Source organism: Hesperophylax consimilis, chromosome 29 (assembly GCF_061612785.1).
Source record: "Hesperophylax consimilis isolate HC1 chromosome 29, BYU_Hcon_1.0, whole genome shotgun sequence".
NCBI classification, from domain to species: domain Eukaryota; kingdom Metazoa; phylum Arthropoda; class Insecta; order Trichoptera; family Limnephilidae; genus Hesperophylax; species Hesperophylax consimilis.
The window spans coordinates 12647286-12667759 of NC_142864.1; the positions used below are offsets into that span (position 1 = coordinate 12647286).

The 20474-nt window shown below is 35.3% G+C and overlaps 1 protein-coding gene across 2 annotated transcripts; it reads left to right on the plus strand.

The window, feature by feature from the left end:
• Nucleotides 1-367: 367 nt before the first annotated feature.
• Nucleotides 368-20187, plus strand: LOC149409888 (uncharacterized). Of its 2 annotated transcripts, none has more exons than XM_089649215.1 (5): nucleotides 368-500; nucleotides 15400-15638; nucleotides 16760-16998; nucleotides 18278-18491; nucleotides 19747-20187. In XM_089649215.1, the coding sequence occupies exons 2-5, from the start codon at nucleotides 15420-15422 to the stop codon at nucleotides 19921-19923; spliced, it is 849 nt and encodes a 282-aa protein (XP_089505341.1). In that variant the 5' UTR covers nucleotides 368-500; nucleotides 15400-15419; the 3' UTR covers nucleotides 19924-20187. The 2 variants fall into 2 exon arrangements, with proteins under 2 accessions (XP_089505341.1, XP_089505342.1); XM_089649216.1 differs by lacking the exon at nucleotides 368-500 and adding an exon at nucleotides 10730-10780.
• The last annotated feature ends 287 nt before the right edge of the window (nucleotides 20188-20474 follow it).

Sequence of the window (20474 nt, forward strand, 5' to 3'; positions counted from 1 at the left end):
TACAATCCACCAATGAAAAACTCTGAAAGTTTATTCCATAGACTTTCAGAGTTTTTCATTGGTGGATATAGTTAGGCAATCATATGACGTCACAATATTTTGGTTCCTATTTTCGATCGGAGTTTTGTCCCCCTGATCGGGAGTAATTGGGACTGCTGTACGGTTTTCACGTAATAATATTGAAATATAATATATTAAAGTTCGTTAATAATTAGAGACATCTCTGTCCACAAGTCCAAAGCTTATGCACAACGGATACTGAATAAAGTTCTTTACCTTTAATCATGTCAAAATAGTTTGTATAAAATACCATAGGTGGTGAACGCTGTCAGATTAAATGTCAAAACAAAGAAATTTTATTTGCAGTGCAAATTTATGGACGGTTTATTTATGTTATGGACCAAGTAACCTCATTATATGACGTTTATATTGTGTATTATATATTTATCATTGCGTTCAGTGGGTTCCGGTAGGACATCAAAACATTTCCTTCTAAACTTGTAAGTAGATGTTATACTTTGGTATAATGATAATTATATTGCAGTTGAAAACTATTGCTAAGTGGGTATCTACTTGTTTTATCAGCAAGCGTAATAGCTGTTTCTCTATTCTCGATAATGATAGTTAGATTACAACTTGTTTCTAATAGTCCAATACAAAATAGTTTTGACAGATGATTCAGGTCAAAAGTCAATTTCCCAGTAGAATTTTTTTTCTTGTTTCATTGCTAGTAAACAAATCATATTTAAAACCAGAGTTAAAACTGTTTTATACAGGGTGTTAAAAGACGTACTTGACTTTCTTTAACTAAATCCCTGATATTATTTGGAGTAAAAATTTTAAATTGAATTTAGGTCTCCGATGACTTATGATGTGTTTTTTTTTTTAAATTTATTTATTTAAAAAATTTTATATTAGAATTCTCCCACGTGCCATCATTGGTCTTTTTAATTGCTAATCAAAAATTGTATTTAGAACCATAGAGATAACTATTCTATATAGATATAAAAACTAAGCCCGTCATGCCACATGTTGGTAAGCAATTGACATAAACCAAATGCTGTAAGAACCTGCGCAGAAAAGTTCTACATTCAATATTCAGGGACAGTATTTGGTCTTGTGGTCAACGATTGCCCGCTCCATTCATTCCCCGGCGGGATTGATGAGGTTCACATGGCGACGCCTGAGGCCCTAGTATGGCTCGCAGACCTAGATGTCCCCCTCTGACCCCCCCACAATACGAAAGAAAAAGGAAGAAGAAAGTTCCACACTGAACTGCACTGCAGACCATTACCTTACTATATTGAACATAATTTTCTGCGCAGGTTCTTGCAGAATTCAGTTTGTGTCGATTGCTTTCCGACACATGGAACGACGGGCTTATTTGTATGAGTAGATAAGTACCCACTTTCATAAATGTTACGATTTTATAGTGTACTACCATAAATGAACCACTCACTAGATCGATATCTTCGGGCTTTTTGTATGAAACACATTGGTCCTAAAAAAACATAGATATGCCAATATATTGACAGTACAATTCTCATTCGGAGCCTACTTATTATACTATACACCAGGGGTTCCCAACCTTTTTGTACTCTAGAGCAGTGCTCCGCAACCTTTTCTCACCTACGACACACCAAATTTCTTCCTAGAATTCCGCGGCACACCAAAAGTTAAAATATATAGATATTAAATTGATACACAAATTTTACAATAATATCTTGTTTTTTATTTGAAAAGTATACATACATACATACAAATATAAAATATTTATTTTTACGCAATCTTAATAATTATTATAAAATTATATGTAATACATTAATGAGCGATTAATTGTTAAATTAACCTGCGCTTGTTTCAATGAACACAAAAGTTTTATATTCGGCTCGATTTTTGACAGCGCAACCTGAAATTCTTTGTCAAGACCTTTTAAGCATGACCGCTTATCATTTTTAATTAATACAAGCGTTGAAAAACTTTGCTCACATAAATATGTCGTTGAAAATGGAAGTAGTGTTAAGAATGCTTTGACAGAAATGTGAGGATATTCTTTTTTAACCTAAATCCAGAAAACATCTAATTGATCTTCGGAGAAGTGAAGTTTTAATGTCATGTCATTATTTAAATCTGTAAATTCCACTCGAATTTGCACAAGCAGTGCTTCCGTAGAATTTATTGTATTGGTTGCAAAAGGATTTCGAATCCAATCGTATTGTTCCGTATTAATGGAATAAAAATAATGACCTTATTTCTGCTGAAGCATACTTAAATGTTGTTGGGTCAGATCCACAGTTAATTGTTTGTTTTCAATTGTACTATGGACTTAGTGATGTATAAATTCCCGGGAATTTATTTCTGGGGAATATTCCCGGAAATATTCCCCTGGACGGGGAATTTTGGGAATTTTGTTTTTAACAACATAATACCTCAAAAAGAATAATATTTATTAAATAAAAATAAAATATACACACATATGGTACATATAGAGCAGGATAGATCCATAAAAACTATTCCCATATATATAGGAATAGGATACAAGAGAAAAATAACAAAAAACAACGATCAAAATTATTTTAAAGTGAGTAGTATCTCTATATAATTGTATACTGTACAGTATTAGTAGCCCATATATACACTTTATGCTAGTACCTAACCGGTACATATAAAAAATCAATCGTAAAACTGTAAAAATGACACAACTTCACAGATCGTTACAGTTCATCTGATGATACCGATTGGACACTGACACTATCAACTTCGCTTCCACTTTCACCTTCATATTCTTCTTCTTCTTCTTCTTCATCCGACCCGGACGAAATTTTTGCCGACTCAGGATTATCTACGTTTTCTTCTTCCTCAGCACAGTCAATTGGATGTTTGCGTTTGCGAGTACCAGATAGATTTGAAACGTTATAATGCGAAGCAATCTGCTCATCCGTGGAAGAAAGGGTTTTCTTGGGAGCAACTTGAGAACCTCTTTCAGAGGAAAGAAGTTTCCAATTGTGTGCCACAAATGTTATTTTCCCTGCTCTTTGAGTTGTTACACGATTCCTCAGTGTTGTATAAATGCGACTAAACGTGTTAAAAGAACTCTCAGTGGCTGCTGAAGTAATGGGAGCAGTCAATATTCTTATGGCAACCTGTGACAAATCAGAACATCCGCACATCCCCTTCCACCAGGTCACTGGCGTGATTTTATCGACACACTTCCATAGGAATGTCTTGCTTCATGATTCTTCTTTAGCCCTATAATTGGCTAAATCAATAAGAACATTTGCACTATCAACAGTCTCCATATGACTTGCTATTGGTCAATGAATTCAAGTGTTTCAAGTTGCTGTGCGTGGCTTAGCAGATGTCCTTGGGAACCTGGATCTAGTAGGGCAGCAGCCAGATGTATCGGAGCAATAGCAAATTCTTTGCGCTGCGTCGCCTTTTCCAGTATTTGCTTCTCTTCGGCATGTGACAGTAGAGACGCTGGAAGAGTTTTACTTAGACTGCTCTCAATATCCTTAAAGGGGGGGGGCATAAGTGGTAGGGAAGTCCCTAGATCAGGGGATGTCGTCTTAGATAACTGCTAACACTCAATAAAGCATCCAAGAGAAGTGTTGAAACCATTTTATTAAAAATAAAATAAATTCCCCGTTTTCGGGAATTTATTTCAGGTCGGGGAATATTCCCGGGAATATTCCTGTTCCCGGGAATATTCCCCGGGGAATATTCCCCGGGGAATATTCCCGGGTCTACATCACTAACTATGGTAGATCCTTTGGTACATTTCCAAACATCCTTTTTGCAACTCTTTCTGCCAAAGTTCGTTTCTAAGTTCATTCAAATGCTCGAATATATCAGCCATGTATGCAAGTTTGGCTATCCAGTAATTATCATCGAGGTGCTGATATAGTTTGGGCATATTTTGATTTAAAAGAAACTCACACATCTCGTGACGAAGCTAAAACAATCTAGCCAAAACTTTGCCTCGGGGTAGCCAACGAATTTCAGTATAAAACAATAAGGATTCATATTCGGCTCCCATTTCTGCACAGAGTATTCCAAAGATTCGCGAGTTGAGGGCTCTTGATTTTATGTTTACGATTTTAATGCATTCATTTATGGTGTTCAAAAGTTCCCCCGGTAAATTTTTGACTATTAATGCTTCTCGATGTATGCAGCAGTGTGTAAATTGTAACGTTGGATTTTTTTGTTTTACACGAGAGACTAGCCCTTTTTACTACCCGTCATTGCCGCAGCGCCATCCGTGAAAACAGCAATGCAATTGCTCCATTTAATATTATATATTTTGAAGAAATCATCGGTTACTTGAAAAAAATCTTCACCGGTAGTTCGCTCTGGAACCTCCTTACAAAATAAATAATTTTCTTTAATAAAGTCCTCGTCAACGAAAAGTACAATACTGTGCTTTATTTTTAATATCGGTTGTTTCGTTGATCTGAAGTGCAAATTTTTCAGCCAATAACAGTTTTCTAATCAGTGTTTCTAATATATTGTGAATACGTCTTTTAACAGTACCTGCAGACAATGAAAAATAGACAATATTATGAAAAATATTTTGTTATTGTGTATTAAATACATAAAGAAATATTGTAAAATGTCAAATACATTGAATTTGACCGCGGCACACCTGTGTCCGGCTCACGGCACACCAGTGTGCCACGGCACACCGGTTGCGGAGCACTGCTCTAGAGCACATTCTAAAATATCGGTAGGGTGGCGGGCACCACCTATTTTTAATCGACAAACTCGGGGCAGCAATCGCAATCAAAATGACAACAACGCGGTTCCAGGTGGGGAATGCCATTTGCACATCACTCCTTGTACACGCCGAAAACCCGAAGTGAGCCGATGATCGCCAAACCGATCGGGACGGTACGAGCACGTGACTACTGTCAGTTTGGCTGTCGGGGCCATGCTTATTGCTTTCACTGACAGACAGAACTGGCAGAGTAATGTGCCATGTGTTTTGGCGCATTCGGCGTTCATCGGCTCAGTTCGTGGCGTTCGTTCACTTCGGGTTTTCTGCGTGTACAAGGAGTGATGTGCAAATAGAACTCTCCATTCCAGGCAAGCGTGAAGAGTGCAGTATGGCTCGCCGCTAGACAGGTTGCGACAAGTACTGTCAGCAAAGGAACCACTCATACATACAATATTGCAGACATACGAACCTAGGCACTCAAAAAATTAAAATTCCAACAAATAAATAAAAATAATTCACATTTTTAATCAATGTTTATGAAAACATTATTTCACTGTCAAACAGTGGCGGGCACATACGAATCGTTCCACGGGCGCCATGGTGCCCCCGGGCACGGGGTTGGGAACCCCTGCTATACACCAATGAAAAACTGCGAAAGTTTTATTGGTGGATATAGCTAAGCAATCATATGACATCACAATATTTCAGTTCCAATTTTCAATCGGAGTTATACCCCTCTGTTAACTACTATTTTCCATTTTGACAGCTTAAGCTGTTAAATTTTTGCTAGGTTCATGACCTCTCGATCTATTAGTTTCATTACTTCCAAAGGTGTCAGTAATCATTAACCGCAGGGGTAGGCAGAGAGGATGGGCTGTCACTCAACTGTCTTGTCACACACTATTTGCTTCATTCACATTCTCTTATGTTAATATGACTTTTGATTGAATTTGTTATGCCATTTCAAAAAGTTTGATTCTGAATTGTGGTTTTCACCAAGGCGATACTGAGAGAATATCAGTATCTGCCAATCTGACCTGTTTTTACCCATTCAGTATTGTGTAATGATTGTTGGCAAGAACATTAAATGATTGTTTGTTCTGTTTTTTTTTTATTTACATCTCTTTTATCTCAATCTGCTGTTATCTGAAAGAATAATAAACGCTGAAAAAATTACAAGGATGAGTGACTAGGAAAATTTTTTTTTAAACTTAATTTAATTATTAAAAAAAAACACTTATGCCTTAAAATATTAAGATGAATTATTTGTTTGCCTCTGTACATAATTTTTGAATATGAATAAATAGTTTTGTTTGTATAAAAACTAAATAATCTCTAGAATGGCATAAAAATATATTATTGGATTGAATCACCTGTACAATATTGTATTTGTATGTCTTTCTTGAAAGAATTGAGTTTTTATACGGACAAAACGATTTATTCATATTGGTATTGCGTATGTACGGCCGCAAACGAATAATTCATCTTAATATTTTAAGCATAACTTGCAAAGAGTGTATTTTGATAAAATTATGAAATTAACACCATATACGAATGCATAGATTACAACGTACGCTACTTTTATATTGAAAATAATAATATTTGGATGAATTGCATAGCACGGTTTTTGTGCAAAATAATCTCAAGGGCGCTGTGCAAATATATAATATATTTCTACAATGATATTTGTTATTAGTTATTACTAACTATAGACTAGTCAAAACAGATTGCATCCACCAGTTTGTCGATCACTAATACAAAGCCATATGTACAATGCATTTGGTTGATGAATGTGATGCTAGAATGTATATATTATGTATAAGCAGATAATATACAGTACCATTCTTACCTGTTAAGTCACATGAGATTAACACTGTTTATTAGAGAAATTTAGATACTGTTCGCAAGCACAGGTAATAATTGGAAAATTGGACATAATTGGAATTTCTCACATTTATTTTGATAATACATATATATTTATGTTCTTTAATGAGCGTATTTAGGAAAGGAAATGCAAATTTTATGCTCGGCGTTGCTACTAAAGATCTGAATTCTGATCAATGTTTTGATCAGAATTCACTTTCCTAAATGTGATTCATCCCTCGGTATAAGACAGATTTCGAATAATGTAAATACAAAAAGAAAAGTGTGATTGGGATGTATTATAGGCAATACAAGAATGGTACTCTCAGGAATGGTATATTTAATTTAAGGGTATGACAGCTTAAAAAGGTAAGTTTTTAGTTTATTCCAAGCGTTTAACCTTAATTGTTTATTTATAATTTGACCCATTTAATAATGTTATGATTTAAGAATTAATTTGGGACAGAGATTGTGAGTTTGATTCTCTTGCGAAACAAAAATGCTCAGTACTCTCGAGTACTGAGCATTTAACCAAGTAGTGAAATATAAAAAAATGTAACGAATGTAATAAAACTTGTAAAGTTGTAAGTAATCCACCGCTCGGTTATTTTAATTTTTTTTTATTTTAGTTTATATAGGAAACATACAGTTTTACAAAAAAAAATTATTGAACATAAAATATAGAACATGATTTAAACCAGTTAAGTTCCATTTATAATATTTATAAAAGCTAGAAATTAATTAAAAGTAATAAAGTACATAGTGTGTGTGAAAAATGATTAAAAAGAGGATACTAAACAATACAGAAGTAATATTTTTAACTTAGGTACATAGTAAGGTTAATTTGCAAAGATATTAGAAGAACGAGATATGCTATGTTGTCCGTCGGACCGTAGGCGGAGTACTACCTAATTAGGGTACTTTGAACGGTATCGGGACGTGTACGCACAGAAATCTGTTCTATGTATTAGTGCGGCTACCTTAGCGTAAGCGAAGGTGTGCAGTAGTATTGGTGAACAAAACCGGCGACACTCGGCAAAACAATTCCACACAGTACGAACTGCTCATAGCACATCTCGTTCTTTTAATATCTTTGTTAATTTGATTTTAAACGATTTAAGGGTACAGTGGAAAATGTCAATATCACTTAAGGCATTATAAGATTTGCAGATACGCCCGAGCAAGGAGTTTTGTGCGTATTTCGATTTGAAATGTTGTTTATAAAATAAGGTATTTGATGTGGTATTACGTTCAGGACAATGAAATGCAATCCTTTCTAACAGGGCTGGGGAATCAATAAGGCAGTTCACAATTTTGTACAGAAACAGTACGTCAAAAATTTTTCTTCGTTTGTAAAGAATAATAGGATTACATTGATGATTTTCAAAACGACACGACAGGTGTTTCAGGAATTTTGTTTGAATATTTTCAATTCGGTTAATATAAGTTTGGTATTGTGGATTCCAAATGACAGATGCAAATTCGAGATGAGATCTTACGTATGCCATATAAAGTAGTTCAAGTGTAAAAGGTTTATTGAATGGTTTTGTGATTCGTAGAATGAAGCCCATTTCAGCGACAACTACTATAATCTGCCACTATTTTTACTAGTTAAAAGCACAACTCAAGCTCTATAATTGGCCAGTATTCATATGTCAAATTCAGTAGTACGCCGCGTGCCTAGACTCGTGCGCTAAGTTTTGTACACCGACGGGTTAGATTAGCTTACTTTTACATACTCATTTACTATACCGCCATCTATCTTGCTCTTGCTGACAATTTTACCAGTCACCGAGGTTAATTATTATTGTTTTATAGCATTTAGATTAGTCTTCTAAACATTCTAGCAACTGTTGGATGTGTTTCTGTTTGTTTCATTCTGCCACATTTTTTTAAAAATTTACAAATGGAGTTTTCTCGCAAGTGTAAACATGATACCTTTATTTTTAATCAAAAAATAGAAATTATTCAACATCGATAGCGGTGTTTGTTTGTTTTTTACAAAATACCTGTTTTCATTTTTAGCATATTTGTATGTACTAGCAAAGAAAAACCCCGCTGCCTCAGTTTGAAAACTTCAATGGTTTTTTTTTTAAATAACAGAGGGCGCCACTTCGGTTTACAACAGTCTTAAACTATGGACGTTGGGGGTTCAAATCTTGTCATGTGCAAGTAAATTTTATCTGATTGATTTGCATTATTTCACAATTCAATAATCTTCTATAGACATAAAAATGTAAATGTTCGTTTGTTCAAAATCTTAAATCTCGGAAAGTTCTCCGATGTAAAAGCAACATGCGCTATTTTTTCTCTATCTGCACAGACAGACTGAGCCATAGCAACGCGTGGCGGGGTGCAGCTAGTTAAAAATAATATAAGGTGTATTTGCGACATGTTCCAGAGTGGAAGATACTCTCAGTATCGCCCTGGTGTAATACCACCATTCAGAATTAGAACGTTGCTTGAAATGGCTTTAGCCGTGTTTGGTGTCCAGATCTGAATAGCCAGGTACTTCCCCATCTTCCTCTTTCCTTTCCCACTACCTTCATCGTCTCAACATAACCCGATTGGAGATTCCATAGTCTCACTGGCTCCAGGAGGTTAACAGCATTTGGGAGTCTTGTGTCGGTTTTCACATAAAAAAAAATAACTGTATCTTTTGGTTGTCACCTTGAGTTCTCCAAAAAGTGTATTTAAGTTTTGTAATGTCATTGCAAGTAGGTATGTTAAGACTCTGGTAAACATTACAGGCATCTAATCTTAATATACCTATTTGTTTTTTGTAGCCAGTGTAACAAATAATGATATCACACCCAGTCACTTCAGTGATGGTATGTTTGGGAAGAAGTTCCCATATATGGGGGATTTTAAATTTCAAAGGGAGAAAGGAAGTTTTTTTGTAAAAAATGTAAGAAATCTGTGGGATTTTGTGTAATCATGCATTTTATTCAGTGGCCATCTGTGAGCAATGTGTTAATTGCTGATGTGAAGAAACGTAGTTTGTCTGAAATACTAGCTAACCTATTCTCGGCGTTGCTCTACTTTTCTCTACTTTCAATAAATATAATATATGAACCTTCCAGAAGAAATCATCTAAATGATAGTGATAACCCTATCAAACTCCGTCACAAAGCTTAGAAGAACTAAGCGCACAAACAGACAGATGCGGATAGTGACTTTGTTTTGTACTATTTAGAGATAGCAATGTATTGTCACGATTTCGAATTTACTAAAAGTTTCTCCCGTTTTTTAGTTCATTACGATCTGGAATGTTCCGGGATGTTTCCGAACGTTCCAGACTATTCCTAAACCTTCCACAACATTCCAGAATGTTCCGGGATGTTCCCGAACGTTCCAGATATTCCTGAACATTCCACAACATTCGGGATACTCTCGAATGTTAGAAATCTTTTAGAAATTTCTAAAGGGCGAAACTACCAGCCCTTCATAAATGGGGGATAGAGGGCTACCAAACCATATAATTTTTATAATATACATTGATTATATGTTGGTAGGAGGCTTTTCAATGTTTTTATAACTAATGTTGCTATCTGGCCGCAGCCTGGTATATCAGTATTTTTTAATATTGGTATCACTAGGCTTATCTAGCCAAGGCTCCTACGAGATAGCATTTTGACAGACGTAAAGCTCTCGGTCATTTACATTTTAGGTTTGGCTTGAGAGATATTAACGTCTGTCAAGTTGTTCTCTGATAGGAGACAAGGCAAGCTAGATAAGCCTTGTGAAACCATTACTAAAAAGTACTGACATACCGGCTCTATCTTTACTGAGCATTGTCGTTTTCTTTGCTCCTTTTACATTTAGAACGGGTTGCTTCATATAATTCATCAAATTTCAACATTCATTTACGGGTTCTGTGAAAGTCCATTCAATAGTGTTGTTTGCCAAAATACTATTTAACTTAATATTATTTATGTGTAATCCCCCCCCCCCCCCCCCCACCGACCATCGATTTCTGTTGTGCTTTTTAACCCTGTATTTTGCCTATTTTTCAAGGTTGAAGTGCGGAATTTGACGAATCCAGGGAGTTTTTATGAAATCTGGGGAATTTCGGTGAAAAAGCTGGGGAGATTTATTTTTGGTAGTAACCACTGAGTCACTTAAATTTTTCACAGTTACAGTTGTTACAGCACAATATCAGCACACATTCCTGACCAGTGATTGTTAATTTTGTGTGAGGTATGTATATCAAATAGTCAGAGATGTGCTTTATTTCAAATAAATCCATTTCAAATGGAAATGCAAAATGGGTATTTTCCATTTTGCATTTTAAATGCTTTTCTCAATGCATTTTCCATTTTAAATGCTTTTTTGCAACATTCTTCCTACTATCTCCACTCAACTTTTTTTCATAAGCCCCAAATATCAGTCGGTCCTCAACCTCGCTATGAGAGATAACTTACATTTGTCAAGTTGCTCCCTGGTAGGAGCCCTGGCAATTGAGTGATACCATTACAAAAAATACTGAATATGGGGCCATGACGCTGTAATATTAAATGTTAGAGAGCAGTTTCTATGTTTTTACGTTGGCAACATTAGTCCCGCGCAAATTTTTTGTGGTTTCATAATCTGTAGTCGTGGTGTTTTTGAATTAACCATCAATATGTTTGTTCTACATTGATATCCATTATTAAATGACAAAATTGTTTGAAAATTCTATAATTATTTTAATTGTTTGACCTGAGAAACCATTTTGCATTTTCAATGCATTTTGAAAATAGGTATTTTGCATTTTGCATTTGAAATGCTTTTCTAAAACCCATTTTGCATTTTGCATTTTCAAATGGAAAAGTTTTGACCCATTTTCATTTTGCATTTCAAATGGTTTTGGGTACCCATTTTGCACATCTCTGCAAATAGTATATTGATGACTGTGTTGTTTGGCAGTGAGGCAAAAACTGGTAGAAGAGGGATGAAAGTAGACTGAATGCTGGAGAAATGAGATCCCTGAGACGTGTGTGTAGTAAAACCATGTTCGACCGTGGTACAATAAATGTGGAGTCACGGACAGTGCAGTGAACGATATAGTAATAAAGGCAAACTTAGATGATTTTAAAAAATGTGAAAGTGTATATTAGCTGAAGTCAGGGACGACTGAGAAAGACAGTATGATAAAGTGAATAAAATTTTTTAGTTTGGTTATGTCAAGAGTTGGAATAACAGGAGAGTATATATTGTCTGAGACAACGCTTGATTGTGAATATTGCGAGGAGCGTGTGTAGACTAAAGACATACTTGTGTAGTGGTCTTTGTCTACCCTTTGTCTTTGTCTTACTTTTGCGAACATTATTTTTCTGCGCTAGTTGTAGGTCTGGTTATTTTAACATTTCCTTATCTGTGGTGTGTATTTACTACACATTGCTTTTAATAACTTTAATAACTCTATAAATATAATAAATTCTGGGTTCAGATTTAAGGTATTCCCCCGTTATACATTTATGCACTGAATTAAAAAATAACTTTTTACATAGTTTTCAAATTCAATTAAAAATCAGACATTTTTGTTAAAAATCGGGAACAAATTCACTAATACAATCAACCGCGTGACACTGTTACGCGAAGAGTGTGCGAGGAAATGACACGCTATTGATGTCCCACTTTAGTTTGCTATGCGGGAACATGAGAAATCCACACGTCCGCAGTTGTATTTTGATTTAGACCATCGATACCTACGACCGCATAGCTGTGTGTGTGCCAGCCGCCGAGCCGCCAGCCAGTCGGTCGCGGACCGTCGTTAGATGTGGACTCCTCGCACGTTTTTTTAGCATCTGCCGATTTTTTTTTTCATGTTTTCAGCAATTAAATTACAATTATTATCACTTTTGATATAAAATATAATAAACATAAGCGATTAGCTATGAATATTTAAATTTTTCCGATATTCAATCGCTTATTTTGATATGTGTATTGACTACACAGCACCGGAACGCGTGGATTTTTTTAGCACAGTAAGGGAAAGGTTAATGTGCGGTCTTCGACCATCAATGAACGACTGATGTCATAGTTTATTCAAAGCACTCTCCAAGCCTCCTGGTGCCAAAAATATGGTCACTTGGTTTGCCTCCAGCTCATTAAATAACCAGATTTCATGTTAGGGCAAGATATCTGTGGTATGTTTAATTTGTATTTAGGTGTTTTGATTTTATCTTGGAATGATAAGAAAAGTGATTTATTCTTATTTAAAATGGTTCTAACAGAGTAAAGAATAATGAGAATTAACTTTTCAACTAATATGTTAACATTGATTCGTCATGTTTAAATTTTCCTATATTTAAATGAAACTTTGTGTGTTGTGTACTGAATGCGGCAGTAGCTATAAAAAGTTGTCTAAAGCGAAGCTAGCAGTCCACGATGAAGTGCACGATTAGTATCAACCAACCCTGAAGTTGGTAGTGAGGCATGGTACTCGTAGAGGAAGGAGGAAAATAGAATGATTACTGTAGAAGTGATATCCCTGAAGCATTTTGTGGTAAAAACATGTTACAAATTTGGAGATCCGAAATGAATACAAGGCTGAAGAAATTGTAATGAACTAGGTTTAGTTGGCGCACTCACTGCGATTAAACGCAGTGGTTTTGGAATAGCTGAAAACGCTAAACCGCGTACAATCACGCACTGTGACTGGCGTTTTACTTAGTGGTACTGAAATAGAATTAAGTAAAAACGCCAACTGCAGTGCGTATTAGTATGCGATTTGGCATTTTCAGCTATTCCAAAACTGCTGCGTTTAATCGCAGTGCGTGCGCCCAATAAGGAAGAGATAAAGGAGTAGATGAAAGGATAAATGAGTTTAAGAAGAGAATATATAACGCAAAAGTGAATGATTGGAAGATATCGGGGACGCCCGAGGAAGACATATTTTTTTAAATTTTATTACAAGATAACAAAATGATAACAAAGTAATAATGTATTATTCCCAGTGAGTTTATAAAACTCATTTCGGGAAAGACAACATTAGAAAGGACAAGACAAATAAATAAAATACATAAAAATAAATACATTAAAATAAATAAACGCAGATGTTATTATGGAGTTCCAGAGAAAGATTGTGTTAGTCATTAAGGCAATGCCATGCGTAGTAATGCAAATTCATGTGTTTTTGGTTTGAAAATTTCATCGTCTAGAAATGTTTCAGATGCTTTAATTAAATACTGCGAGTAGAATACATCTTGGCCTTTGAAATAATCGAGTATTTTTTAGATTAGTCTTTTTATAAGCCCAGAAAAAAATAATGTATAAGGCCTATGAAAACTGCTTTAAAGTTCAAAATCTCCTACTTACGAACCCATTTTCGGTTATGATTTTATTGTATAATGTGGAAAATTAAGTTATTTATAAAATGATCGAAAAAAAATTAAATATTTATGCCTGAACATCCACCAAATAAAATAAAAGGCACTTTTTGGCCATGTTTTTTTCTTGCATAGATCAAAACAGGCGGATGGTGTTAAGCGGGAGTTTAAACCTTATCGCCATCTACGTAAAGGTTGTTATTGATAGCTGCTCAATTTAAAATATTACACGAACGTAGTGCATCGCCTTAATGAAACTGCGAAGGAAATAGCTTTTAAGAGCTTTTGCCAAAGTTTTTTTGTTCGTTGCCGGAAGTTTTAAATTACTAGATAATGCGTTATATTGTTTGTGTGCAATGTATTGTAAGGAGTTAATTCCAAATTTGGTCGTGTAAGTAGATGACGATAAATGTATTTGATTTTTTGACATAGCACGATCTAATGCATCAAATACTTAAGTCAGGTCATGTCAAGAGTCAGAATGATAGAAAAGTTTGTGTGAATGCGAATTAATTAAAGAGTGTACAAGATAAGGTTGTGTGGCGGTCCATCTTCTCTGTGTACCCCTGCGGAGAATATGATAAATATAGTACATATAGTCAATTCCGTTTTTACAAGATCTTTTTTTAACCAAATTTTGATTTAACAGTCAATAATCTGTTTATTTATATGTTCCCATTTCCAGAGATGTGCTTTATTTCAAATAAATCCATTTCAAATGGAAATGCAAAATGCAAAATGGGTATTTTCCATTTTGCATTTTAAATGCTTTTCTAAAAACCATTTTGCATTTTGCATTTTAAATGCTTTTCTCAATGCATTTTCCATTTTAAATGCTTTTTTGCAACATTCTTCCTACTATCTCCACTCATCTTTTTTTCATAAGCCCCAAATATCAGTCGGTCCTCAACCTCGCTATGAGAGATAATTTATATTTGTCAAGTTGCTTCCTGGTAGGAGCCCTGGCAATTGAGTGATACCATTACAAAAAATACTGATTCAAATACTGAACATGGGGCCATGACGCTGTAATAATGTTAGATAGCAGTTTCTATGTTTTTACATTGGCAACATTAGTCCCGCGCAATTTTTTTGTGGTTTCATAATCTGTAGTCGTGGTGTTTTTGGATTTAACATCATGTAATATGTTTGTTTTACATTGATGTCCATTAATGACAAAATTGTTTACAAATTCTATAATTATTTTAATTGTTTAACCTGAAAAACCATTTTACATTTTCAATGCATTTTGAAAATAGGTATTTTGCATTTTGCATTTGAAATGCTTTTCTAAAAACCATTTTGCATTTTGAAATGGAAAAATTTTGACCCATTTCCATTTTGCATTTCAAATGGTTTTGGGTACCCATTTTGAACATCTCTGCCCATTTCCTATGCATTATGATGTACTGTATTTTTATTAGACGTTATTCTGTGAAATGTATCCACAGTGTAAAAACAGAATTAAATGTATCATTTTAATAAATTTGTATTAATAATTTTCAGTGTGCAGATCTGATTCCAACATGGTAATCACCACATTTGTTGACAGTCTGGTAGATATTCCCATAGACGAATGGTCCGCCCTGAGGGAGAAATTTCGGGGGAATTTTCCCTATGGAGTAACGTGCTCTAATGCCCTAAGGAGCTCCTACCTGAACAAGACAAGAATACCAGACTTTCCTGTTTCGGTTTGCGCCCCCTTTGGCAACACTGATAATGGAATTGTCTGCCTTTGGAATCAGGTAAAAGTATTTTTTTTTTAATTCGTAACGAAAAGTGTAAAAATTTTTTGCATTATTTTGTGCATATTCGTACGGTAATAACAAGTTCCAGTGCCATATAGCGTCCAAATGAGAAGCTACTATATGTACCTAGTGTGGGTCACATCAAGATTTGTCCCCAAGCTATCTCCTTTCTTTCTCTTTGCTATACAGACAAAGGAGGTAAACACTATCGTGTCTGACGTATGTTTAGAATCATACAAAATTTATTTTAAAGGGATTTTCGGACATGACCGCGGTGAGATAGAGATATCTACAACCTAAGATTATTAAATTAGAGGGAAATGTGAAAAAATGTCAGTTGTAAGTTTTTTGTGTTATAAATGATAGCCATCTTGAACTTGAATATTAGTTCGCGAAATTGTTTATCCATTGTTGACGTAATTTGCATGGAACAATTTAAAATTAACAATTCATTGAATCATGACAAACGTATTCCAATAAAGTGACAATTAATTTATGTTACAAGAGAGAAAATAAAGAGATTAAAAATAAAAGTTATCATTTTTATCAGTGCATTTGCGGGTGCAATAAAATAAATGTCTAGGTACTTTTGCTTTCATTGTTTACTTTTTAAGTCTACTGATAAATAATGGACTGAGTTTGGAGTTAATACAAATTAAAATTAAAACTTTTATTAGGAAAAGATCTTTAAAAGAAAAAAAAAACAAGAATTAGTTATTTGTTATAAATAATCTTAAATTAAACAATATTAAACTACCGGCTACAGAATTGGTGGGTACCGGCAAATTCATTACATACATTGACGTTTTTATAATATTCATTACGCATAAGAATATGTATTAACATTTCATATTCAATTTTTTCGATTGACCTTCCACTTCTGGACCCCTAGAGCCGCCTCTGGGTGCACCCAACATTTGTAAACATTGTCACATACAAACGGATTACTTCTATCATTCTGTGTGTTCAACAGCTTGGTTATGGAATGATTAGACTACCTCTGTGTTTCCTTCCTCCTACAGGACCCAACCCACTCTCATAATATGACCCCTTAGGGAAATTCTTTCCTGCAGGCTGTCCTGTACGGAGGTAATAAAACTATTATTTTCAATTTTTAGACTGATAAAGCCATCGAAATCGGAATCTACTTGCTGGGAGACGAAAAAGAAAAGTTGGTGGAAGCACTGGTCGAGTCCAAGAGGATAGACTGGGAGAAGCGCGTCTTGTTTTGCTGCGTGATGCCTAACCTGGTGCAAGCAGTTTACGATATCTTCAACGCAAAAGGCATCAAGTACGGAGATGATCAGACGTATATTGCCTTTATCGAGAAAGAAAAGGCTTTAGCATTTGATACCACGTAAGTTGTTTTAACTTACAACAAAAGTGCAAAAGCTGTAAAGGAGACGGAGCACACCGCTTGCTGCTCCTGTTCTACTTCAATTTATTTTATTTATTAAACTTATATTAGTTCTTAATTTTTATTTTATATATTCAATGTACAAAAAAGCAGTTTTCATTGTAAAAATAAATTATATGTTTGTACAGCGCCCTTGAGATGATTTTTCACAAAAACGACTAAAAAGTTCTACTGTGTATTATCAAACTGACAGTTTTATAATGCCTTCAAAAGCGAAACAGCTGACACACAGTATATTCATTGTGGATTTCTGACGTTTGTACCCATAGTGTGCCAACGAATCTACCGTGAATTCACTTGTAGTTCACTGTATTTTCCCTGGTTTTATTGTTTTTGATTACAAAATAGCACACTAAAATATTTTTTATTCTCCTCGCTAGGAAATAATGATCATAATATTAATCTTAACTCTCGTTTCATCATTTGGACGTTTATGATGTCAAAATTATTTTCAAATACTCTTTGCACGCGGCCGTATCAACTGTTGTTACGGCGAAAAGTCTATACTCACACGCGGCTGTATCAACAGTTGATACGTGAACTTTGACAGCCGATATTCCAGCGCTCTTTCGTCATAAATGTATTTCTTGCTCACTTGGACATTCGTAGAACTATCACGATGCTGACATCTACAAGAATTTCTCAAAAATAAAATTGTATTTCATAAAAAAAGATCGATAATCAAGTGCGCCTCTTCGCGCCTTTTAGTCCTTTAGTTTACATTTTTGTCAACGGATGGCGTTAGTACTAGTATGTCATTCACAACTTTTCATAATTAAAAATGATAATTGATCATGGTCTCCCACTTGTGTCTATCAACGCAGTGGCCTAAGTACACACACACCGAGAGTGGTTTATTTATGACGCCGAGTGAATGGCGGGACCACATTCAAAAGATACAGTACGTCTTTGTATGAAATTTTATGTTTTTGTTTTTATAAACATCTAAGAGTGTTGACACACGAGGATTTGTTTTCATATTGTGGAGAATAATCTGTTCTGTCTATATAGTCCAATAAATCATGCCAGAACGCTATAATTTGACATTTAATTGCGTGCATAGGTATTTGAAAATATGTACCGCGTACGGGTATAGATAAAACGGAGCAAATTAACGCGTTCAAAAGGTTAACCAGATCATAAAAGAACATACAACAACATTTTCAGCTTTACAACGATGGTGTTTTCAACACAACCAAATGTATGTTATTCATTCTAGTCCTCCTGCCGATGTGAAGCTAGCCCCCTGCACTTTGGAACACACTCCTCTCATGGACTCCCTGTGGCCGCACCGCTACCCCGGCTCCCTTCTCTACTTCCAAAATATGGTGGGCTGGGGGGCAGGACTGGCCCTGCTTGGGCAGGAGGGGGACCTCCGCGGCTGGGTGCTCTCCAGCGTTAGGGGCGACATGCATGCCGTGCAGGTTCTAGAGGTAACTATATCCTGCTTGCAACATACATCCATCAAGGACTCCCTGTGACCTGTGGATGTTTTTTAAGAGTGCGACTTCACAAAAGCGTGATATCTGTAGGTATATAAAAAGAATGCACGGTCGTCCGGTTTCTCTTCATTATCACTTGTCATTTGAGATTAATTTTGTTAAATATATTCTATTTATATCACAGTCAAACCACAATGTAAAGTAGAGGTGGGCGTTTCAGATTAGTTTTCAAAATGACCGAAACCGTTTAGGTTTATCAAAATGTATGATTACTCGAAATGTATTTTAAAGTATTTATTAGTTTTACGCATTTTGTAGCAACGGTCAACAAGGGAGTTTCGGGTGAAGGCATTTTATGGGAACGGTCAGCGATGGAGTTTTGTTAGAAAGCACTTAGTGCGAAAGCATTTTGTAGCAATGGTTTACGACGAGTACAGCAGTTTAGTAAAATTTTGTGAGAGCTAGTGTACTCTATTTTCGGGCGTAGTTACTTTTTTTTAAAACGGTTATCCCAAAATTCGTAAGTCTTAAAATGGAAATTCCATCAATTTTGTTGAACTACAACACTCTTTTAAATGATCTGAATATTCTTAAATTGTCAGACAGAAGAATTTTTACTGACTTGGCATTTCTACCTAATATTATAAATGAAGCATTTGATAATTCAGAATTACCTGCATTGATAAGCTGACAGATTCCACAACATAATACTAGAAGTCGGGATTTTTTTCGGTATAGAAATTCTCGGACTAACTACCATATCGATGGCCTATCGCACACACATGTTAAGTGCAGTTTGAATTAAATATATTTACGTGTTTCGTAAATCATTTCTCAAAATTATTTGTTGTGTAAATGGATTTTCCTTGGGATATTGACATTACGTAATTCCAGGGCCCCGGCAGGCGCAATTGGAGCAGTCCGCTCCGGGCGCCAACTAACGAAGGAGCTAAGGTGCTGGTAAAACAGCACCCTTTAGGTTTTTCTAGCGCCAGGCGCCGTTTGGCTCCTAAAAGGGTCGTTAATAAGTACACAATTATGTAAAATCCGTTAAACTGTTACCACCATTTCAGAACATAAACGGTCATGAAAAAACAGTTTGACATTATTTTTATTCACCTCTAATGTAATCACACCTCTAACTCTAATAAATATGTGTAAGGAATGGTGCGTGTCACGATCCTCAAAATCAGAACAATAACTGAAGTCGGGACACATTGTGTTAACTTGTTATTCTATGTTCCAGGATCACAGAAGAAAAGGATATGGTCAGTTGCTGCTTAGAGTCTTGGGAAAACAGCATGCGGAGAGCGATAAAGAAGTTTTTGGCTGTATCGTTTGTGACAACTCTGCCTCTAAGGAAATGTTCCGGAAGATGGGATTCAAACAAGTCGCCATTACTTCATGGCTCTTTACCATCTAACTATCCTTTGCACCTTTTTCCTGCAGGGTTAGGCAGAGAGGACGGACCTCCACAACTCTCTTGGCACACGTTCCTTGCTTAATTCCCATTTATACATTGTCTCTTACATACTCTTCTTCTAGGTATTCTAACTCTGGATTCATCTTGAATATTTGATTCACGCCATGTCATTGTATTTATTGGAGTGTCCCTCGAGTATTTGATTTCCTTGATTGTGCAATTTCTTCTTTGGGCGTCGCCGACTTCATCTTTCATTCACTTTTATACGATATATTCTCCTGACACTCATTTCCATGTCCATCCATTCGACATTACGCCATCTGAGGATAGTTGTTATCAACTTTATTCACGTTTTGTTTAGATTTAATTGTGTTATGTTCTTCTTCAATGATATATTACCTTCAAAATAAGTTAAAACAAAATGTTTTTCCTACTATTTCTTATTGCAACAAACATTAATTAACTTCTTTCAAAAATATGTTGATAAATATCAAGATTATTGTTTCAAATACATAGTTTCTAAGTCTAAGTATAACTTACCATTTTCGTTA

Bases quoted from the DNA above. Each gene is read 5' to 3' on its own strand.
- LOC149409888 (XM_089649215.1), top strand. From the start codon at position 15,420: ATGGTAATCACCACATTTGTTGACAGTCTGGTAGATATTCCCATAGAC. The intron at 16,999-18,277 runs GTAAGTTGTTTT...TATTCATTCTAG, and splicing joins GCTTTAGCATTTGATACCAC to TCCTCCTGCCGATGTGAAGC. The intron at 18,492-19,746 runs GTAACTATATCC...TCTATGTTCCAG, and splicing joins ATGCCGTGCAGGTTCTAGAG to GATCACAGAAGAAAAGGATA.